General features: G+C 43.6%; 2 protein-coding genes across 11 annotated transcripts in view; one reads left to right on the forward strand and one right to left on the reverse strand.

Moving 5' to 3' along the window:
* grid2ipb (glutamate receptor, ionotropic, delta 2 (Grid2) interacting protein, b) overlaps positions 1 to 11,948 on the forward strand; it is a 34,748-nt gene extending 22,800 nt beyond the window's left edge. For 3 of the 6 annotated variants that reach the window (XM_069517140.1, XM_069517142.1, XM_069517143.1), the window contains 11 exons: positions 276 to 1,034; positions 2,952 to 3,104; positions 3,469 to 3,556; positions 4,055 to 4,144; positions 4,512 to 4,708; positions 4,810 to 4,965; positions 5,049 to 5,135; positions 5,229 to 5,358; positions 6,003 to 6,121; positions 6,787 to 6,951; positions 7,201 to 11,948. In XM_069517140.1, the coding sequence (XP_069373241.1) occupies positions 276 to 1,034; positions 2,952 to 3,104; positions 3,469 to 3,556; positions 4,055 to 4,144; positions 4,512 to 4,708; positions 4,810 to 4,965; positions 5,049 to 5,135; positions 5,229 to 5,358; positions 6,003 to 6,121; positions 6,787 to 6,951; positions 7,201 to 7,272 (2,016 nt within the window). In that variant the 3' untranslated portion in view covers positions 7,273 to 11,948. The remainder of the gene's footprint in view (positions 1 to 275; positions 1,035 to 2,951; positions 3,105 to 3,468; positions 3,557 to 4,054; positions 4,145 to 4,511; positions 4,709 to 4,809; positions 4,966 to 5,048; positions 5,136 to 5,228; positions 5,359 to 6,002; positions 6,122 to 6,786; positions 6,952 to 7,200) is intronic. The other 3 variants (XM_069517141.1, XM_069517144.1, XM_069517145.1) reach the window with 1 other exon arrangement.
* The window catches only part of arhgap17a (Rho GTPase activating protein 17a), a 29,047-nt gene continuing 15,803 nt past the window's right edge, over positions 10,080 to 23,323 (reverse strand). For 2 of the 5 annotated variants that reach the window (XM_020083170.2, XM_020083169.2), the window contains 17 exons: positions 23,231 to 23,307; positions 22,512 to 22,623; positions 21,775 to 21,851; positions 21,554 to 21,671; positions 20,451 to 20,519; positions 20,191 to 20,272; positions 19,207 to 19,334; positions 18,156 to 18,267; positions 17,626 to 17,707; positions 17,394 to 17,474; positions 17,193 to 17,306; positions 16,955 to 17,046; positions 16,573 to 16,720; positions 16,010 to 16,288; positions 15,121 to 15,269; positions 14,432 to 14,974; positions 10,080 to 12,637 (listed from right to left, as the gene is read on the reverse strand). In XM_020083170.2, coding sequence (XP_019938729.2) covers positions 12,489 to 12,637; positions 14,432 to 14,974; positions 15,121 to 15,269; positions 16,010 to 16,288; positions 16,573 to 16,720; positions 16,955 to 17,046; positions 17,193 to 17,306; positions 17,394 to 17,474; positions 17,626 to 17,707; positions 18,156 to 18,267; positions 19,207 to 19,334; positions 20,191 to 20,272; positions 20,451 to 20,519; positions 21,554 to 21,671; positions 21,775 to 21,851; positions 22,512 to 22,623; positions 23,231 to 23,307 — 2,412 coding nt within the window. In that variant the 3' untranslated portion in view covers positions 10,080 to 12,488. Of the gene's footprint in view, positions 12,638 to 14,299; positions 14,322 to 14,431; positions 14,975 to 15,120; positions 15,270 to 16,009; positions 16,289 to 16,572; positions 16,721 to 16,954; positions 17,047 to 17,192; positions 17,307 to 17,393; positions 17,475 to 17,625; positions 17,708 to 18,155; positions 18,268 to 19,206; positions 19,335 to 20,190; positions 20,273 to 20,450; positions 20,520 to 21,553; positions 21,672 to 21,774; positions 21,852 to 22,511; positions 22,624 to 23,230; positions 23,308 to 23,323 lie in introns of all 5 variants that reach the window. The other 3 variants (XM_069517146.1, XM_020083172.2, XM_020083171.2) reach the window with 2 other exon arrangements.

Below are 23,323 nucleotides of genomic sequence, written 5' to 3' on the forward strand. Positions count from 1 at the left end.
TAATACCAAATAATTAGTGATAAAAGAGACTTCAATAAAATTGGAGTGAAAAACGTTATTCTTTAATCGTGCTGCAAATTGAAATGAATCGAGAAAACCAACCACTGAAAACATAAGCTCCTTGGTGGAGGTAATGAGCGTAGCCTCAGAATCACATGATAGAATGAGAGAGTATATAACTAAACAAAGCTATGATACATTTTTAGTGTTTTCATTTAAAAGATGGCTGTGTGTTAGAGTATCTGCAGTCTGACGTTGATCCTCTCCTCCTGTAGATGAGTTTCCAGGACGACCAGGACCTGGGCTTCATGCCGCAGCAGCCCAGCAGCGGCAGCAGTGAGGACCACAGCAGCAGCGATGAGGCCTCCTCTCCCTCCTACTCCTCCGAATCCGAACTGATCCCACCTCCTCCCACCCAGAGCCCTCCACCTCCACCGCCCTTCCAGGCCCTGATACCCCCTCCCGTCCAGTTTACTGACCCCCTCCCACCCATCCGCTTCTCTCCCGAGCACACCCCCCGCAGCCGCATGCCCTTCCAGCCGCACCACCCCATCATCCCCCCGCCTCCCCCGCCTCCGAGGACCCTCCTGTCCAGCCGCTCCCCTCGACACAAAGTGCTGCCCACCAGAGAAGACTTGGAGAAAAGTCACCAGCGCTTCCAGGCCACCTCTAGCCGTCTCACGCACAGCCACACCACCGTGGGCTCCACCACCCTGCGCTCCTCGCAGCCGTCCCGCCCCTGCTACCTCCCGCGCCAGCTCAGCCAGCCCCAGCCCCTTCGCCAGACGTCCCCCCAGCCCTCCCCTCAGCTGCTGAGGCCGAGCCAGCTCGTCCTGCAGAGGCACCACCAGCTCCACCACCAACACAGTTACCAGGGCCCACTGCCACCATCTCTCCAGGAAGACAGCCCCTCACAGTGTACGAGCCAAGGCCCAGCAGCCTCAGCGCTTCTCTCCCAGCCTCCAGCGTCTCACTCCAGCCTCCCCACTCACAAAAAGATTTATGAAAGTCGACAGGAACACCAGTCACAGCAGGTAACTGGTCTTTACAGTGGGCTGTCAGGAACTCACCCTGATTAAATGATGCCTAATGTGTGTGCATCCAAATGATGTAAAAGTACAAATCATGGCAGTATTGAAATCTAATCGCATGCTCTAAACCTAACATTGGATTTTTTTGTTCTTGTATCTCAACTTCTATCTTTTTGAATCCTGGATTCAAAGGGAGAAATTGTACTTGATGTGACATGCTTGATTCATGTTTTATATATAAAAACTTACGGGATCATGTGGTATTCTTTTAAGATACACAGTTAAAGATTAAAGCAGTTATTTTCAATTAGATGCCTTTATTTAAATAACTTTTCAAACATATTTCACAATAAAAGCAAAGAGTCAAGAAAAGTCCAAAATCAGAACTTTGTTTTTTCTTCTTTCCTGCATCATTAATCATCTCAAGTCCCCACAGATGAATCCTGTGACCCTGTGGAGGCACACGACCCCCAGTTTTGAAACTACCTGACTTAATTAAGTCAGAATGAAGTATATACAGAATCTAATTTTAAAAAGCAGCTCATGGTCGATCAGCTACGACTCATAAATTCAGCTTACAAAATCGATTATCATTATTTAACATCTAATAAAGCAATGAACAATAATGTATCAGTCACACGAGACTCTGCAGAAATAACTTGTACTTCTGATAGAAGTATTCTGACAGTACTTTTACTCAAGTAGGATTTGGGATACAGAACTGAGATTTCTTCTTTGAATGCAAAGCAAATTTCACGGTCATAGTTCTCATAAAAGGTAAAATCACAAAAAGCCATGCTGCACTTTCGCCTCGCCACTGGAAGCTAATGTTTGATTTGCATCCTCACTCGCACAGAAGATTCAGGAGGCCAAGGTTTTCCATTAAAACAATTTCATATGTGTGTCTGGGTCCTTCCACTATTTGAGATGAATTTGTGTGGATCTGACTTTTCCTCTATTCCTGCACCTCACACATGACAGGATGACCGGTAGCAGTAATGATACGGGTTGAACTCTGACCCCCAACATGTTTAATAATACGCCATACCCAACATGGTGGCTAAATAACCGGTAAACATAAAACTATCATGAATGCATAAATATAAAAGCCAGATAAAACAATTACAATTTTTTAAATATCACTTAAACAGCATTTAAGTAGGACACTTAACTGTCCCATGAGCCTCTTTGCTCACGCTGTCCAATCAGAGCGAGCGGCATTGAGCTACAATGCCTCAGTCACTGATACTTCCGTTAACTTCCAATCCGTGCGAGCGAGGAGGCAAATAAAATTAACTTTGGTGACCTTTGACCCAAGATATTCGCTTCGCATTAGCATCTGTTTGACCGTGCGCTTATTCCAGCACTCAAGAGACATGAGAGATTTTATCCATGAAGACACAGGGTGGTGCAGTGCAGCAGTGCCACTGCCTTGGACGCCTAGCAACAGACGTGTAACAGAATAAAACAAACCAGAGCTGGAATCATGCAGGCTGCCAGTCCAAAGATCACTTTCTGTTTCACAGGAATAAAAGATTTGACAGAACAGACACAAGACTTTTGGTTCATTCTCTGATCCTATCGTTAGATTCAAGACGACATAAGAAAAACACAAAAACAGCAACGCAAAATACGTCTTTTTAAAGGACACGTGCCACAAAGGAAGGTGAATCTAAAGTGATCCTCGGTTTGTGTTAGAGTAAACAGAAGTTGTTGGTCTTCAAAGTCTAATTGGATGTGACGTTTGTTTTCTGCAGCTGAAGGCGAATATATAAAGAACTCATGTTTACATGGCAACGACTGTGGCTCTGACCAGTGGTCTGGAAACAATTCAGTGATGCTTGCTCATTGAAAACATTACTTGTGACCTTTTGTTATGATTTAAAAATAACTTCTAATTGATTTTTTTCGGTTTCGAAGGCTCCACCGCCGCCGCCTCCGCCCCTGCCCCCACCCTGTGACCCGCCCCCGCTGCCCAAGTCAAGCCGACATGCCTCGGATGCAAACCACATGAGCGTGAAGAGGCTGCGCTGGGAGCAGGTGGAGAACTCGGAGGGAACCATTTGGGGTCAGGTGAGGGTTTGCTCAATCCGTTGTGTTAGAAAACTTTAAAAACAATAAACAATAACTCTACCTGTGAATCCTCCCACGTTGTGCTGTGAGTTTTCTCACTCCTCCCACATTATTCTTCCCATATTTGGAAAAACCAACTGATCTACTCTGTGTCTCTGATGAGTCATGGTGGCATCAAAGCAAAAGCCTTGTTTTTCTAACTAGAATTCCTGCTGCGTCTTGATTCCCTGCACCATGTTAGCCTTTCTTGTTCTCTGGATAAGATCTTGTGTGTGTGTATAAAAAGAGTTTTTTAGACAGATTCCTCTACACAACCTTGACTGTGCCTTGGGAGAGTACAGAGTGTGTCCTTGTCTATATTTAGCTCGGCGAGGACTCAGACTATGACAAGCTCACTGACATGGTGAAGTACTTGGACCTTGATCTGCACTTTGGGACTCAGCGCAGATCCAGTAAGTTGTTCTGTACGTCTGGTCACACGTCATCATTGTCCACAGCACGTAGCATATCTTTATTTGCATCATCTTTAAATGTCGTTAAGTTGGAACATTCTGTGAAATGCATTGATCAGGCGTTGACAGCAAACATGACTCTATTTCTTTACTCACACCATCTGTTTTGTTTATACCTTCGCAGCTATGTGATGTTCTCCATTACCTGCTTTGGAGCTGCTCTATTCACCTGCTCATCATATAGGTTCTCCATAAGGCACCATACCCCCCCCCCCCCCCCCCCCCCCCCCCTGTACTAACACAGCTCTGCACGAGGAAACACACCAGACCTGTATTTATTCAAGTTGTTCTAGAAGGCAGAGCTGTGTTATTAACCCATCAACCTGCTTTGCTTGTGTAGCCACTGGGTGTGTGTGTGTGTGTGTGTGTGTTTGTGTGTGTGTGTTGACCCCCCGGTGCCTGGAGAACACATCCTCACACTGTTGTTAAAATTATCAGTCTCTCCTCCAGAGCCAGCCTTCCTTCCTGAGAACTTTAAAAAGAAAGACGTGGTGGAGATTCTGTCTCATAAGAAAGCCTACAACGCCTGTGAGTAACACACACACACACACACACACACACACACACACACACACACACACACACACACAAGACTGTGAGACTGCAGTGAAAATACAATGATTTACAATAACAACAGCAATAATTATAATAATAATACAGTTGATAAAAGTAGAACATGGGAAACAGGAAATAAGATAAGATCAGTTCCAATAAGATAGATAGTTCAAATTAAATTAAAATTGTATTTTTTATTTTAATTAAAATTAAATTTGGATGAAATATAAAATATAAAAACTGCACTGTGGAAAATTACAAAGTTCTTCTTGTGATCTTCTTTGCCATGTGAAAAAACAAACATAAATCCTCCTCTTCCTCCTCCTCCTCGTCTCTGCAGCCATCCTCATCGCCCATTTGAAGCTCTCCCCCGCCGAGCTGCGTCAGGTGTTGATGAACATGACCACCAACAGGCTGGAGCCGGCCCACATCAAGCAGCTGCTGCTCTACGCCCCCGACGACGAAGAGGTGAAGCAGTACGAGCAGTTCGAGCAGGACCCGGCCAAACTGAGCGAGCCCGACCAGTTCATATTCCAGGTCCAAAAACAATCAGAAACCCAACGAATCCAAATCCACAAAGTGCTGTAAAAAGCAATAGAACCATGAAAGTAAATGATGAGGGATTTTGTTCATGTCAGATGCTGATGGTGCCCGAGTACAAGACTCGCCTGCGGAGCCTCCACTTCAAGACGACGCTGCAGGAGAGGACGGAGGAGATGAAGGTCGCGTACGATTACATTTACAAGGCTTCGGTGGAGCTGAGGAGCAGCAAGAAACTGGCCAAAATCCTGGAGGTAAACATCCAGAGCAGAGGGGATCCGAGTGAGGTTAGCCTACACGTTTACAGTGGTCATTAACTTCTTCTCTCCTCCCACAGTTTGTTCTCGCCATGGGGAACTACCTGAACAACGGGCAGCCGAAGAGCAACAGAACGACTAGTTTTAAGATCAACTTCCTGACCGAGGTACAGCGTGGTCATCTCTCACCACACGGTGTTTATCTGAATTTCTGGTTTTCGGCCTCTGGAAGTCTCATTCTTTCCCTTCGTGTCTCGCAGCTAAGCACGACCAAAACAGTGGACGGAAAATCCACCTTTCTCCACATTCTGGCCAAGTCCCTGTGCCAACACTTCCCCGAGCTGCTCAACTTTTCCAGAGACCTCACAACCGTGCCTCTGGCAGCCAAGGGTACGATGATGCTGCAGCAGCATTAAAAATCAGTCAGTCGCTGAATGTAGCTGTACAATCCTGTTAAAGTCTAACTGTGCCGCTGCAGAGTTATCAGACTTCACCAGAAACAACTAACCATGCAGAGTGAGACCTGGTTTGTTCAAATGACTGTTATATGTTTATGTTAACATGAGGTAATGGTTTGGGTATTTCAATTTGACATTTAAAAACTACTCTGGTGGCAGATCTTGGAATTTTTCTAAATCTGAGGCCATTAAGGGGCCACAATTTACTCAGGGGCCCCAATCATATGTCCAACATCCATGTACAATTCCTGGTTCAGGCAGGTGCACATTTAGGTTATTCCTTGTTTACTGTTAGCTCCATAGATTTGAGCAAGGACACACGTCATTGAACATATTTGGAACATTGTTCCTTGCTCAAGATAAAAATTCTTAACAAAATGTCAGATGTATTCTCAGTATTCTAAGTAAGGACCACTGGCAGGACAGGGCCACTTCAGGGGCTAATCAGATTGTGCCCCCCCCTGGCCCCACCCCTGAGATCTGCCCCCTGGCTGGTGTCTCTCAGCTGTGGGTTCGATGTCGGCACACTGTAGAGACGGTATCAACCCCCCTCATGAGTCCCTGTTATTCATGCAGTGAACCAGAGGACCGTCACCACGGAGCTGAGTGACCTTCACACCACCATCCAGGACATCAGGACGGCCTGTCTGAAGATCCCGCCCACCTCTGAGGACCACTTTGCCTCTGTCATGAGCGTAGGTCAATTTTATCATTCACATAAAACACACAGGAATTTGTGCGTATTTAAAAACTATTATATTTTCTTTTTCGTGGAAACTTCTGAGGAATTTGCTCAACAGTTTGGGAAGTATGTTAATGAGCTTTTGGAGATTAGAGGATTGATACTGTTGCTCTCCTAAAGTGAAGCCAAAGTGTTTTAATTGCCAGTTGGTGGCTGGTATGCAGTATAGGTCATATACCCCTCCTACTCCATGTTAGTGGATGGGACATGGACCAGTTACATTTTAGAAATGAAGAATCGAAGTAACAGAGGCCGAGGCATCATGACTTTTATGGGTGACGCTCTGAGCTGAGAGGGGGCCTCCGAGAACTGCTTTATTATTCCCCATTATTTCCTAAATCGATAGAATCTTTCCTTTTCATTATCTTCGTTATCTTTAGTTATTTCATGTTCCATGGTTGAGACTTCCTTTGACAGCTTTCAAACTCCACTCCTCCACTTTGTAACACAGACTCTCTGTTCATCAAGGGGACATCATCAACATAATTTTATTCTCAGACTTCAGCAAACTGCTCCAGAGCCACAGGAGACATTATTTAAGAGTTCCCACACACACACACACCGATCTTTACTCTTCGTGACGAGCACCCATGAACGTTTGACCATTTGCACCCTCAGAGTTTCCTGGAGAACAGCCACCCTGCAATCCAGTCTCTGGAGTCTCTGCAGACACGAGCGATGGAGGAGTTCTCCAGGGTGGCCTCCTACTTCGGGGAGGACAGCAAGTCCAGCAGCACGGAGGCCTTCTTCGCCATCTTTGCAGAGTTCATCTCCAAGTTTGAGGCGAGTCACCGCACTCTTCTTTTCATCTGTGTCGATAGAACCAGCTTGGGCTGAGGTTGTGATACGTGCAGCAAGTGTTTGCAGAGTCCAACCTCTAAAACAGTTCAGGCATTCAGTCACTTTTCTCACACAGACTTCAGCCAGAAAGGGATCATGCAGCCAAGTGTGTGGAAATAAAGAAGTGTGCTTTAAATCGGAAAATCATACGATAAAAATTAGTCGGATGAGATTATGGGTTTTGTTTTTCAGAGGGCGCTCAGTGAGACCCAGTCTCCAGAAAACCCCAGAAGCCCCAGACTGTCTTCCCCTCTGGCCTGGTAGAAGCTCGAAGGACGCTCGGCTCCATTTTCACTCTGCTCTCCACAACCAAAGTGCCAAGATCACACACACACACAGAGACACTCAAACCAACGGGAACAGAGACCACATCATCTACGGCCAATCTGTCGAATAATAGAGATCGAGTGCCCCGTGTGCAGCCGTGCTGTTATTTCAGGTGCTGGGTAGAGCAGGAACATTCAGGAACTCAGCGCTCCCATCTTTACATTCTAATACTCATCACATGTTAGAGAACAGAGAAACGTCCGTGTACATTTCATCCCTTCACTTCATCTTGAAGCTGCTTTAAAATCAAATGTAAGTAATGAAAACGTTTAATCGCTGTGTTTATTCTATGATGATATAAAGTTTATATTTTCTATCAGGTCCTGTTTGAAAATTGTAAAAACAGATGAAGCGTTCAGGCGACTGAAACAGTTCTCCGGACTCAAGATGATTCAGAAGTGTGTTATTATATTATTATGTAGAGAGTCTCACAGGCAAACAGACAGCGGTGCGTTCACTGCCTCCCATACTGCAGGATTTAATTCAAAGATTTAAAAACAGTTAATCTCGGATTCTTTCACAACAACCAAGCACATTGCTGATTATTTAATTATTTTACTGTGATTTTAAAAAGCATCTTTTGATAGAATTTAAATTCAAATTGAAAATTATCCACTTCCACCTGTTACCTTTGAATTTGCTGATGAGGCTCAGACGACCATTTTCTTTGGAAGTCAAACCCCTCAAACAATATAAACCACCTCTGAATTCAAAATGTTGAAATGGAAATTTACGAATTGAAATATTTACTGTTGAGGTGAATTTAAAAGGTTTTGATTAGATATGGATTGAGTTTTATTCACCCAAAACTCGTGTGTTCAAACTTGATTGGTTAAATTTAGACACCAAACTGGAATCTTTAAAAAGTCTTAAAAATCTTAAAAGCCCAAGTTTGGAATGGAAACACAATAAATTAACTTGGTAAATAAATCCATATTCTATTTCATTCATTCGGAATTCAGTGGAACCTAAAGTTAAACAATAAGTATTCAGTAGTGACTACATTTCACATATTATAACATTTGTATTATTTTATTATTTTGGCCTGGCTTCTATAGATTTCAGCTCTGTGTGATTTTAGATGACTTTGATTCAATTGAGGCAAAAATAAAAAACGATTAGCCGCGCTGCTGCTTGTAAACAAGGAGGTTACAAGAGTTAACTCCTTCAGCTCCTTCACACGTGATCGAGAACCTAGTTTTTAAACATCACATCACGGTTGGACTTCCTTCACTATCAACCACCAGTATTCTGATTATCTCCTTTATTCAGATCCAGATTCACTAACAGTTCTGCACTTGTGAACGTTGAGTGTTGTGAACGCAGCCGTGCTTCATGACTTCATGGCTGTTGAACGAATGAATGTCAAACGTGTGGGAGAAGAAGAAAAACACCACCCACCCCACTGTAAATGACTATTTCCTGCTTCTGTGGTCGTCATGGTGATCTCATGACTCATCTACAGTACAGTGTACCTGTAGCTGTGTTGTATTTACGTTGATGATGACTATTGTTGAGATTGTAAATTTGACTGTATTTGCTATGCACTGCTCATCATCTTTATTTTCTACTGTGTGCTCGTTCGTCCTGAGTCCCAATTTGTTTTTCTTATTTTCTTTTCCGAGCACCATCAGGAAGTTGCCGTACGTCACTTCTTCTTCACGCACAGCTTCAGCCGGGCTCGTAGAAAATGAAATTCTAGCTGCTCTGAGTGTAGTGACCGTGTTGTCCCAGTCGATTGCATGTCGGTGCAGTTAGTGTGTTCGGATGTGCAGCTGGTAGCATTTACCCTCCCTGGATATTTAGGTTTGAAATAAGTTACATCTCTGTCGTGTCCGGTCGAGTTTATTAGGGTTTATGCATCGGTGGCCTACAGGTTCCTTTTTATAACTGTTTTCTATGTTCCGTGGTTGTTTTACCTCCATGTTTGGTTCAGTGCTTTCAGAAATGAAGAATATTATGTTTTTGATCTATAAAAATATCATGCTTGAAATTAAAACCTGCCTGATGTGTTCTTTGTGCCTGAAAAAGAAATTCTATAGAGACTTAAGAGCTCCTATAGTTACTGAATACAGTATAATCCACAGTGATCACCTAAATATATGTGATTATTTTAGGTCAGGATTTGAAAAATGCATCTGAGAGGTGTATAAATGATTTATATATATTTTTTCATATCTCCCACTCCCCATTTCAAACAGTCTGTTGACACATGCAATATTTAATCTGACATGTTCTCATCTGTTGGCCCTTGTTTTGTTTATTCACATCATTAACACCTAACAGCTCCTCTAAAGTGAAGCCGAACCGTCTCTCTATAGATCCCTATATAGTACCTTCAAACAAATATTTCTCGTAAATGTTATTTAGTTCTTATCACACTCACATTCGCACATTTGGTTTAAATTAGTTATTCGATGCTTTAAAAACAGGATGAAACGTCAGGATTGATCGCTGAGATGCATTTAATTGACTTCGGTGCAAGATGGCATCATCGTTCACATCTGGGATATTTTACTGTCATCTCTGGATAATGGATGCATCATCCATCTTCATGTACAGGCACCGTTAATCTGATCTTTTTCTACCTTGAGATATGAGGGTAAGTTTACTGAAAATAAATGTGTTCATCTTTTTCCTTTTCTTGTCTAATCATGAATATTTTGTTTTGCACACAAACGTGTCAGTCACATGTTTCCTATCATGATACTGCACAAACATAAATCACATTGAGCACATTGAAATAGTTTCTTCATATACTTTATTTCTTTGGAAAGGGGGTATAACCGAGCATTCCTATTACATGTTTATTTTCCACATTTAAGCTGACCAAACAGCAAACATACAAAACTATGTAGCTGAAAAATGCAGCATCATCCTCGTCTCTAGTTTCATGGCAGCTTTTTGTCTTTAAAGAGCTTCGAGCTTGATGCACAGGGATAAGGCAGCGAGGTACGGGAGCAGAGAGAGGGAGGAGGGGACGACGATGCTCCAACTGCAGCATCCGAGACTTTCTCCATCTGTACCATGTCGAGTCGGTTCTCTAGGAACTGGACTCTGCATTACGTTTGAGGCCAGAAAAGAAAAAAAATAAAGCAAAAGCTTACACAGAAAATACGATAAAGCCATTTTTCTTCATCCTTTGACCTGGCGCAAAAAAAAAATGTATCTGACGCCACGTCACTACTGAGGGATCACGGCAGCGTGGGCTCTCAGCTCAGTGGGAAAGAGTTGAAATAAAAAATACCTCTTAACTAGGAAACCAATCATTGGCCTGCGCTCAAGTGCAATATCAGCTGTTTTTATGAAGCGTCTTTCTTTTCAGGATCAAGAAGCTGGTTTCAAAACTTTCCTTTCACTACATTCACACACACACTCTCTCACACGCACACAAACACACACTCACTCACTCACAGCCTGTTGTGTGTAACGTCCCGGGCAAACAACCAGAGAAAACACAGAAGGATGGAAGGCTAAAATACTGATTGCGTTCAGGCTTCATCCTGCTGCTTCTGCCTCGTAAAAGAAAACAACCCAAACAAGTCAACACATTTAAATACACAACTCCCGTGGAACGACACAGAACCACCCACACACACAAACACCCACACACACACACACACACACACACACACTCACACGACTGCTGCTGCTGAGTCACCGTCCTCACATCCCTGAAACACAACTGTTGCCAAGACAGCTTCTTGGAAAATACTGTAAGTACTGGGAGCCAAGTACATCCTCCGTACAGTAAATATATATCGTATAATGCTTACTAGGTGGTTCTGGGAGGAACCGATAAGGCATGATTTACATTTTAAAGACTGAATTAATTAAGTCAAGCCACAGGGAATGTGTGTGTTTTCAGAACTTGGTAAATAAATACAAGAGCGATGGAGGATAGAGGGGTGGTAGAGTTTCGACGACTGGAAACCTGCAGTCACCAGCTACATGTTACGCAACAGTTTTGGTTTCTACTTCACCTGCTGATCCCCCAACCACCCCACCCTCACGCTGTAGAAAGCCCCCCTCTTCTTCTTCATCTTCTTTTTTTTTTAAATCTTCTTCTAAGGCCATTTTTTCAACAGTACAAAATGCAAAAAACACCTCACACCAAAATTCCAAACACGAGTCTCGTCAGTCCATATTGTCGCTTTTACCCAGACCCCCCCACCCAACCTTCACCTCTCAACCCATTCTTTTCTGTGCACAGTGGCCGTGCTTCATATTGCTACACATCATTGTCTGAGAGAGTCACTGGTGAATCTTCAGTCCTCGCACTTTGCTGTTTGATTGTCTGAAGGTGAAGGTGGAGGTGTGAGAGTGTGTGTGTGTGTGTGTGTGTGTGTGTGTGTGTGTGTGTGTGTATCTGTGTGTGTGTGTGTGTGTCACAAACACACTTGGCACCATCAGGGTAGTCAAAAGGACTCAGTGAGTGAATAATGGCTGACCGGAGCTGTTACAGATCAGCTTGAGATAAAACGAGCTGATCGCTTTCTCGCTTAATCTAGTAAAAAATATCAATCTTTATTTCCCAAAACCCCATTTTGCATTTTCAGGTTGTTTGTTTTTTGTTGGAGCAAAAATTAAAGAAGTTATTTATTATCATGGAAGTTCTGAAAAAAAAATAAAACATTTGAGAAGCTAGAACCAGCTAATTTTAGATATTCGATTCTGAATAAACCTGCTAATCTGTGTCTGTAATTTTAACAGTGATGTTACTACGCCTGTTAACTTTAATAATCCCAGCCTCCTTAGTGGATGGGACATGGAGCAAAATAAAGGCACGTCAAATAATTTCTGGTGCGTGGTTTTATGTTGTTTTAATGCGATCAAAATGGGGGGAAATGTCCTGATTGACAGCTGAGACTAAATCACGATTGGTCGAGTGTGTATCAGCTGAACCTCGATACAGTCAATTCAATTCTCTAGCCCAGCCATTATTCATCGAGAGCACTGTGACGTCCATCATGGCTGCCAGAAGGTGCATTATGTCACATAAAGAGTCGGTCATTGGCGCTGGACAGCAGCAGAGGTTGGTCTCAGTGTGAAGAGGCCTGCAGAAAACAGAAGGAGACTAACTGAGGTGTGTGTATGATGAGAGGAGGTGTGTGAGGGGTGTTTCTGGACCAGAGCGCGTCATTGTCTCCTCCTTATAGGACGGTGCTCTCAGTGTCCAGGTCACAGTCTTTGGGAGGAGGCAGCATGGATGAGGAGGATGGAGGGGTCATCGCTGGCTGCTGGTCTACAGCGAACTCAGGGACCAACGCTCGACTCAGCCCTTTGAAAGACATGGCTGGGTCTGTAGACACAAGATGAGGGAGAAATAAATCCGAGCGAGAAGACGAAGAAGAGCAGAAAGTTTAAGTAGAACATCAGCTAGAACAGAATCCTACTGTCATCGGTAGTGTTTGGAAGTTTCCACACATGCAGACGTTTCACACACACAACACAACATAAACATCCTTCACAAGATAAACACACTATTCGTGCCCACATTGTAAGAACAGTGGCTCTAATCACAAACACGTGCAGCCTCATCCTGCAGCATGAAAACAGATCAAGCTGGTGCCAAGTGTGCCATCCAGCGAGGCTGTGTAATATTTTCCATAGTGTGAGCAGCAGAGGCTCTGTAGTGAACAGCAGGAGGCGCTATTTGGTCAGAGACTGAGAGCAGTAGAGCAAAAGACACAGATAGCAGATGGAAAATCTGATGTTAAGGAAGCAGTGATGAACCGATCAGCTTCTATTTCTTAGGTTTTAGAAATAAGTGCTCACTGTGTAGAATCCTACACGTCCAGTATATCATGGACCTTCTGTACCACCAGCAGAGATATTAGATCTTTGTAATTGTCGCTTTCTTTGTTAAATTGTTTACATTTGATCCACTTAGTTTTGGTTTCACACTGTACAAAATGAACATCCCCTCAATCAAACATCGTCAGAGGTGAAGACCACAGGCAATCCTGTGAGCAGCCTCTGCTTCTTTCTCTTCTTCTTTTGTGTAATGATGTCTCAACTTCCAGTAATTGGTCGGAGAGTCCCAACTATTAATGTTTCACAAATTAAAAACAAGCTTAAACCAGTTATATTCAGGGGACTGACATTTATGAGTGGGTGCAATTTGGTGCAGAGCCACACAAAAATCGTTATATGTTGTTTAGGATTAGGATTCTGATTGTCTGTTCTGAACATGAGCAGCATCTTCAGATGAGACATTAGTGACCAGACAAGAACAGTCTAGTTAAAAACATGCATGTCGTTGTTGTAGTAGTAGTAGTAGTAGTAGTAGTAGAAGTACACATGCTGGATGAAGGTATGCTGCTTTTAAAACTCATTAACAACAACTACAATGAGACAAATGAGACATAATTTACAATAAAAAACATAAAAAAGAACAAAAACAGAAACTGCCCACTGACAGCTGAGAGTTTGAAGATGAGCAGTTTTTCAGCCTCAGTAAGAACGCATCACTTTCAAACCCTTACTGGTGATATCACATAATAGTGACAGTACATAAAGATGAGTGACTCATGATAAATGATCGCCCTGATGCTGCACTGTCATATTACAAATTACCTTTATCTCATCAAGTCCTGTCGTGGATCACTGCTGGAGATTCAAACCCACAGGAGGAAACAAGTCGATGTTGCTGATTTCACTAAACCCAATCGGTACATTATCGGTGTATTATATAGAACTGGTTTGGACTATAATCAGCTCACCTTCCCTCCAGAGGGTTTATATTCTCGTCCTTTTGTGTAACATGAATATTTTAATTAACAAAATCAGAAATGTATTTCTTAATAAATGGACTTTAATGCACAGGATGAGAGTCGTGCATCAGGGCGACAGTAAATAGGATCTGGTGGTGGCAGCAGGCAGAACAAAATGACAATGATGAAGAGTGAGAGATCTAGACACAAACAAAAAGTGCAAGTGAAAAGGTCAATTAACGACAAACCTCTCACTAGTGCTTCTTTAACCTGCAGAGGTATTACAATGCAAGACTATTAGAGACAGAGTACATTAGTGGTCAGCAGTGACATTTATATGCAAACTAACATGCAGTTGTTGTATGAGAGGTAAGACTCACCCATCATCTTGTATGCAGTGGCACAGATCCCATTAGTGTCGCCTGTCAGTGGGGTGGGTTGAGGTGGCGGTGGGACGTTGGGTCGGTTCCGGGGTTTGGGGACGGGTCGCGGCCGGGGAAGAGAGCCCGACTGGAAGGGAGATGGGGACGGAGGAGCTGCTGCATCCTGGGTGGTGGTGGAGGGCGGAGGGGTGTCTGGAGGGGTCGGGGTGCTTGGAGGCGAGGGGTCCGAGCTCTGCTGGTCCCCGCCGGACTGGCCGAGTGATGCGAGCGGCATCAGGGGACTGGTCTGTGTCGGAGGCTCTGGGGGCGGATGGCTGGGCGCCTGGATCGGTGGCTGGTTGCTGGAGTGGCGTCTGGGCGTGGCACATGGCTGGGAGGTGGGAGAGGTGGGCGAGGTGGGGGAGTGGCTGGATAGAGGTCTGGGGGTCGGGCTGAGGGACTGGGAGGAGCCTGATGAAAAGGCGTGGTTTACTGAATTACAGGGCTGGCTGGGAGGGGGATTAGTCGGTTTAGGAGGGGGAGGAGCCTGTTTCTTGGTACCTGGAAGATGATGAAGAATCATGTGATTGTTGGAAGAAACGATACTGTATTAATACATTTCATCCAAACTGAACAAGTAATTTGACGAGGATGAGTGACGACCTTACTAGAAATATGTCTGTTTGTACCCGAGTGCAGAGTCTCACCTCTGCGCAACGTGTGAGGGCTGGGCCCCATGGATCCAGCCCCAGGGGTCCCACTGCCCATCTGTCCAACAGCGTGGCCCACTCCTCCAGAGCCGTTCCTCTGAAGCAGAGGGGTCGGGCCGGATGTGGAGTCACGTAGCTTTGGGTTGCTTTAGAGAGGATGAAGAAAAAAGAGGGTTTGAATTCTTAAATTCTGGACCACTGCTTCTACAAGAGCATCCACTGCTAAGTGGTTTTTAATAAAGCTCAGAGATTTGAAAAAAGATGAAACTCATCTGCTGCGTCAGGTGTTGTAATAATAAACTTAACAAATGTAACTTGAGTGTCTCATCTAAATCTACCTTCCAACAGTGTGTGGGAGCAAAAGAACGCTGAGCTGAATAGTCTTATCTGTGTGGACGTGAATGTTGTCCTTTCACCAACCAAATCAAAGAAACCCTTCAGCCGCTGCAGAACGGACACTAACGTCCAGGCCTCTCAAAGCAGTTTGAGCCAGTCAGTGCTGATTCCATTGATTCGGGGAAAAAAGCAGAAGGATGTGAAGTCGAGAGGCCCTGAAAGCGACTGTTAGCGGAATGACAAGCAGCTATTGTTGCAACTTTCTGTGGGCTGACTTGAAACAAGTCTGCATAGCTGGAACTGGTGGTGGTGTGAGAAAACTTGTGGTTTTTGCGGGAGAAGCAAGCTGAACCGAAGTGACCGTGAGATGAGTAGGTGTCTAAAATCTACCAGGGAAACATGCATCAGCTGTAGTTTATGACTGAGCTCCTGAGGTCACAGAGAAGGCAACTTTGTCATCCCACTACATCAAAACTGTCTGTCTGTCTGTCTGTCTGGCATGCAGTGTCATTCCCCACCAGCCGCCGAGATGCAGGAGAGCAGCCCTTACCTGAGCTCTTCTGTGTGCTGGGCTAGAAGCTGCTGAGCAGCTGCAAGAGCAGCCAAACCCTGCGCCAAGCTATGCTGGCCAGCGTCAGGCCCAGACCCCCCTGGAGGAGCTTGTGGCTGGGGCTCGGCTGAGGGCTGGGGGACCTGCCCAGCCCCGTGCCCCTGCCCTTGAGCCTCCACAGGGGGTAAAGGAGGCTGGAAGGCAGGTGAAGTGTGCTGCTTTCTACCTAAGGTGTTACTGCCTCTACGGAGGGTGTGGTCCGAGTGCTTGTTAGGGGTGCTACACAGGGAGGGCGGGGAGACGGTGAGAGAGAAACATTAAAGGAGAGAGAAATCACCAAAACCCCAGAGCACACAGAGAGAAGTCAGTAAAAACAGTGTTAAGGGTCATATTGTAAGAATCCATTTAGCCAATTACCCAATTAGCCCAAAATGTACTAGAAGCAAAAGAAAAGGACCCAGAAAAGCATCAAGTAAAATTATTTCCAAAGAATTAATTCACTGGATTAAGTGATGAACGGTGTGGGAAAGAAAGGAGCAACAAAGCAAATCTTGGCTGGTTACTTGTCTTTGCGTGATGAGTCGTTCTCTGGTCCCATCATACTGCTGGGCCGCTTCCTCTCAATGGTGCTGCAGTCATAGTCCAGGTGATTGTTGTGGTTTGATGCAGGTATGGGCATTGCAAACATGCCAGACACGTTGAAGTCCACATCTGCAAGGACAGATAAGATTTACACAGATCTTGCATAAAGGTCAAGCAGGAAGAAGAGACAGACACAAGAGTGATTGTCATCTTGGTGCTTGGAAGCTTGATCACTGCTGACTGTCTATCTTACGAGGCTGTTGACATCAATATCCTTCACTGTGTGTCCCTGATGTACGATAGCCTGTGACTGGCTACAATGAATGGAGAAAAACAACGGCTGGAGAGGGGTCCAGAACCTACCCTCAGGAAAGAACCAGTCAGCATGCTGGATAATGGGCTCCACGATGGCCACCACGTGCACAGAGGTAGCTGCAGCCATTTCAGCCAGACTCCTGGGTGGACACGAATAGATGAGCAAAAATGTCACCAAAATGAAATAGGTTAAAATAACAGACCATTGTTTCTGGAAATCCATCCAACCACCCAGGACCAGGATCATGCTTTTCAAAGATTGTCAATTTTGTCCCCTCCCTCTCACCCCTCAGTTTTGGCCCAGAGCAGATTGGGTCCCAGGACAATAGCGATGTTGCTCGGAGTCATTTTGTTCGAATCGCTGTCCTGAGCCAGTTTGGCTAAAAACTTCACCAGATACCTGCATGGGAGCACAGACGTAAACAGTCATAACACAGAAAAACTAAAGCATTACTGTCATGACTCGTAGAACGATTAAACAACTGACCTCAGGTTGGTTTTGTTGTTCTTTGGTAGCTTATCACATATAACCCAGAGTGCCTGGAGCCTCTTGTCTGGGTCTGTCACACTAGATATATAGAAAACAAAATGTACAATTAAAAGCAGGGACATATAGTACATGTACTAGGTAGCTAAATGGTCTAAATATACATTCCTCATTGCAGTGATTTGTATGTTTAATTATGTTTTATTTCCAGCGATAATGTTGTGAGCCTTGCCTGGATGCCTGGATCCATTCATCATAAAGCTGGTAGTTCATTAGAGGTTCTGGGAGCTCCCTCAGGTAAGACTTCAGTGCTCCTGAAACAGCATGTCCACTGATACTTTCAGTTTTGAATTCACTTTTCAAATCATAAAATATCACTTAAACTGGGCTGAGACTTTTCTTCTCCACTCTCCATTCTTTATGTTCTCATTCTTATCTGCTTCCCCATGAACATATAACACATAAGACGTGAGGTGGTGCATCGCTGCCTCTGGTGCAATAATTTTAATATCCTATAATATATAGTCTGGTAGTGTGGGTGTGTTTAAAATTATAGAGAAGAATGTGTGTGAAGTTTCTCTTTATGTTTATGATGCAACCTGATTTCAAAATCATTTCAGTTTTTAAAACTCCTGTAGTCTGAGCCCAGCCTTAGGATTTCACAGAGAAGTCAAGAAGACACAGATACCAACTGTTTAGAAGTTTTATACCAAAAAAAAAAAAATGCAGTAATTTATAAATAGCCTTGCTTTTCGGACGTACCAGCAACAGCATGGGGGTCAGAGTAGAACTCCTCCAGTTGTGAAGTGGAACAGTCCAGTGCTGCCTTTAGCTTCTTTAGCTTGGACGCTCCTGCTGCGATTCTGAATAGACCCTGACACACACACACGCACACACAAAGACAAATAAACTACAGTAACTTTGCCAGCAAACAAACAATAATGTGCACACACTGCCCTTTGCTTTCACTCAAACACAAACACTTTCTGAACAGTCAATTATACATTGAGTGTGTATAAATCCACTACATACACTCCCCCAGCCAGCTGCACATAATGAAACCTTAAAGCAGGCAAACAAATACACCCTCCACTCACAGCACAGCCAGCTCTTTACTTTGACACATAAACAAAGGCCGTCTTCACACCACAACGACACAGGCGGGACTCACCAGGGAATGAATAGGGCCACAAATAACGTCCTTTTCAGTTAACCTTTGCACTCTCTCTACTTCTTTATTTTTTTCATTTTTTTTGTACGAACACGTACACACACAAAAAGCTCTGATTTATGGACGGGTGAAAAGTGGATTCTATTGTATTCTAAATTTGTTTTCGGGAAAGGCACATCGCATTTCATGAATCATCAGGGTGACAGTGTCTCTGAAACAACTTTACAGCGTTTCCTCTGTTTACAGTTTGTCTGTCCGCCAATCTCCTCAAGTCTTAAGATGTTTATACGCACAAACACTTTAAAGCTCAGTGTCAATAATGTCCAGTAGAGCCGCTAATCGCAGCCACAGCTTCATGTGACTTTTAATGAGCTGCGACAGCTCCTTTTATTCACACATGGCTAAACAAGGAGAACATAAGAGCAATTAAGATGAACAAACAGAATCATGTTCCATTTTATATAACTTGGAGTACGATGTTTATTTACATCTGAATGATTACTGAAAGTCGCATTAAAAGTATTAGAAACCTTAGTAGTTGTGACAATTCTCAGTCTTTTAGCTCTGTTTTGGTCTCCATCACTTTCTGAGGGGAATATCTAGTTCTTAAGCTGGAAGAGTGCGATTGTGTAACCTCCTCACCTCTTCCTTCATGCCAGTCTCCAGAAGCATCATGACGCAGGCCTCTAATGGCAGAGCGATCTCCCTTCCACATCTCTTCAGGTGTTCATCCAGCCCCGTGCCAAACGCAGGCTTCTCTGTCCACGAGTCTGATCACCAAGGAGAAGATTAATAATGAGGAGAGGGAGGCAGTGAGACTAGATACTGTAACTTTATTCATGTTTTGCATCTGAAGGGACAAAAAAGTGGTCCTAGGACTCAGTGCACACCAGTCTCTTGCTGGTCTGTCCGGCAGATTTCTGGGACGACAACTCTCCCCCAGGCTAGTTCCTAACCTCACCCCCCCAATAAATAAATAATAATAACCACATGCTCCCAGCCAGCAGGAGTGACTGTTCGACCTTCCTTCTCTATTTATGTGCGTGTGTGAGCTAATGTGTGAGAATGGGGAGGCAGAAGACTGAAATGGTGAGGGGTTGGGGGGAGCAGCAAAACCCAGGTGTGTGTGTGTGGTGTGTGTAGTTTGTGAGTCATGGCCACATGGTGGGAGACCAGGCTTGTGTGGTTTACATACATATGTTTAGTGCAGGAAAAAACAACCTCCTTTAACAGCTTAAGGGGGAAAAGACAAAAAAAACATGGAGAGCTTAAATGGGAGACATTATGTGGGTAAAGTGGAAAATAGATTCTTTTGGGAAAACACAGGAGCATTCTTTAATATCTGGGCCTCAGTTATGGCCTTCTACCTTAAATGGGGTAAATGTAGTTCAGAACTCACAGCTGAATGTTGCAGTAGCTGGTTCATTTCTTAACCAAGTTGGAGAGGTGAATAAGAAACACACAACACAGGCACCACAGAAAAACAGGCACATTCTCCAGAACACATATAAAGAAGTCTCATACTACGAGCCGCACACAGTCGTGTGTGTGATATTTCTATAAGACCACTGCTCTGTTTTGTGTTAACTGGGTGTGAGTGAAAAGGCATGTTTGCGTTTATTATACCTTGTTGAGCCTGGATGGTGGGCAAGACACTCTCCAGAAGAGTGAGAGACTTCCTGTGGTAATCAGCTTGAGCTTCTAAGAGCTACAGACACAGAGAGAGAGAGACAGTAAGTAGAATCAGACAAGCAGTGAAGAACATGACAGCAAAGTAAATAACAGTGCTGGCCAAGTCTGTGTTCAACCCCCCGGTTACTCTGCAGCTGTGAATGTTCCCACAGCAACTCATGCAAACACATGTTGGGCTGACACACTGAGCTTACCATTACGAAGTAGCGGGCATAGTCGCCTTCCTTTGAGGAAAAACTGTACATGTCGGCAGCAAGTTGATCCTGTGGAGGAAATACAGGAAGTTAAACAGGAGGAGCGCTGAAAAATGATAACAGTCTGCTTAATACTAATGTTATTTATAATACAGCATGACCGATACATCAGATGGCCGACAGTATAACAGCCTTTTACAGACATATCTGTATAAACTCAGATATCCGTTGATATCTGAGTTTATGTTTATAGATATGAAAACCTTTATTTACAGAATAAACAAAGCAGAGAAGATGTGTCTTCATCATTATTTTCTTAATACAAGTTATATCATTATATTTGGTTGTATTTGTTTTTTTTCTATATTTAGTGTATCTATTCTAAATTATAGATACACTGAAACATATCAAGCCTCAATCACATTTCTTTGTCTTAAAGGTTTGATAACAACTTAGGAATCATAGCAAATTTTGTTTGCAAATAAATAAACACACACACACACACGGGAATCTAAGCCAAGAAAGGGGAAGAGTAGTGTTGTTGCATTAACTGTCATTAATAAATCAATGATCACCATCTCCACTACACAGTTTCATCCATCAAAAGAATGGATGTTTTAGGTGGTGCACGGCGGACATCAGTGGTCAGCTAAGCACCACGTGAGTCATAAATCCTCCTGGCAGGGCTCAGTGAGACTGGGAGGGAGAATGGGGGAAAAGGAAACACAAGGCTCTGCGCTTCCTGGACAGAAAACCCTGACACATCACGCAGCCAATACACAAGTAAAGTCACAAGTGACTCAACTGAACAGATGCAAACACACATGCACGGAGCTGACGGGGCATGTTCAGTCATTTGTGTGCGTCAGCAAACTGAAAGCCTGAGGGTCTCGGACTGTCCAGCAACGGAGGTTATGACTTTCTTCCTGGTTTAATGTTCTAACCAGGACTTCTATTACTCAGTGCATCAATACCATAAATGACCTTTACCCTTCACATTCATTTAGATAAAATAAACACGGCCTGTGAACTTGATAAACAAGTCTATAAAGAAGCAATAGGTTTCCATATAAAGATGTGTGAATCATCTACATGCTCCTTACCTTGCAAAGCTCCACTTTGTTCATGGCCTCATCCACCTCCTCCTTGAGTAGGTCAGCCTTGGCCGTCAGTGCTTGTGTATTTGTTCCTGAGATTATTGACTTGGTTGCCTGCAACCATCTGAAGTTGTAGAGACAAAAAAGTGGGATGAGACTATTTCTATGTCACAGAACCACAATGTGAAATTATGTGGACTCGAGTTGTAAAAGGTGATGAGACGGACCTTGCTCTGGCAGAATCGTAGTCCAGCACTAACTTGGCCAGCTGTTTCCTCTGCTTCAGGATGTTGGGGATGTCCACCTAAGAAAATTAGACCCAAAACATGTTAAAAAGTAATTAGGGTGATAAATACCTGGCAAACATTGTTTTTGCTCTTCCTGAGTGACTATGATTTTCTGCTGATTAGCCTTTTAACCAGTTAAATCATAAAAAATACCTATAACTGCTTATTTTGGTTTGTTTAGCAGCTGACAACAATGTCATTTATACTAAAATGGCACAAAAGAATCACAGCAAACCTGTGAATTTTCTCCCTGTCTCTTTCAAAATAATTTTTTTATTTGTACAAAGAAATCGATGTCTATAATCCAGCAGTTCCAATGTTTGGGAAAATTAGGTATACAAAATGAGCAATCTTGGAGTTATTGTGTTAAACTAATATTTCGAGGGTTGAGTCAGTTTTGTTTTGACTTTTACTTCTCATTCCTCACAGGCTTATGTTACTAAAACTAAGCAATATGGGAAACATGAGTTTTGCTCAGAAGCTCCATTTCTTCTGCAAGTGGGCAGTTAATACCCAAAAGAAACCCAACTCATCATTTCTTCTATGATTTAGACCAAACAAAGCAAAGCAAACGGATGTAACTGCTATTTAAACAAGCAACGAGCAGTGAATGTGTTATTAAATATTTAAACTTGTGTTCCACTGTGGGTATGTCCACAAGAAGAGAGGTTTCTGACCTCTGCTAGCTGGCTGAGTGGATCCAGAACATCCTTCTCTATCTGCAGCTCGTGTTGCATCAATTCTGATGCCAGACGATTCTCTGCCTCCCCGCACACTTCCATCATCTTCCTGTTAATGCACACACCCAAACAAAGAGAGAGAAGTGGGTTAAAAATCACAACATGCTCAGATTCATGCTTCATTATCATATCAGCACTATTAGGTGAGGGTGTGAGTTCTTCTGGAAACAGTGCAATGACACGTCAGCTCGACACTATACAACACAGAAGGAGTTCAGTCTGTGCCACTAGTTCCTTCTCTGTTCTCAGTCAATAACTGAAAACAAAACCTTCTCCAGGAGCACATCGTGATGAGTTTTGGGCCTTAGTTTTGTCACGCAAAAAAAACTCTAAACCTTAAAATAAACCCATACAGTATGGAAAAGACTGAGTGATTTACTTTCTCTTCCTCTTTACATCCAGACAGACATATGGCTGCTGGGTCACTTTCTAGATCCTCAACTACAAGCAGCCTCTCGGTCACGATGAGTGATTTGACCATCACTAAAGGGAACTGCCGAAAGTCCTGTCAACTCAAAATAAAAACTGGGCAGATTGCACGGCATGAATACTCAGCCTTGTATTTCACACTCTTTGGGGTGCATCTGCTCCTGACAGCAACAGTTGCCATGGACAAGGAACTGGATATGCTGTATGTCAATCAATCAACTACTCACCCTATCAAGGAGTCTTCTCCCAGTTGGTTTCCGCCTTCCACCATCGCTTGGGACAGAGCTGTAAGGGGAAGCTTTTTCTGTGTGTGTTTGTGG

This window comes from Paralichthys olivaceus, chromosome 21 (assembly GCF_024713975.1).
Source record: "Paralichthys olivaceus isolate ysfri-2021 chromosome 21, ASM2471397v2, whole genome shotgun sequence".
NCBI lineage: Eukaryota > Metazoa > Chordata > Actinopteri > Pleuronectiformes > Paralichthyidae > Paralichthys > Paralichthys olivaceus.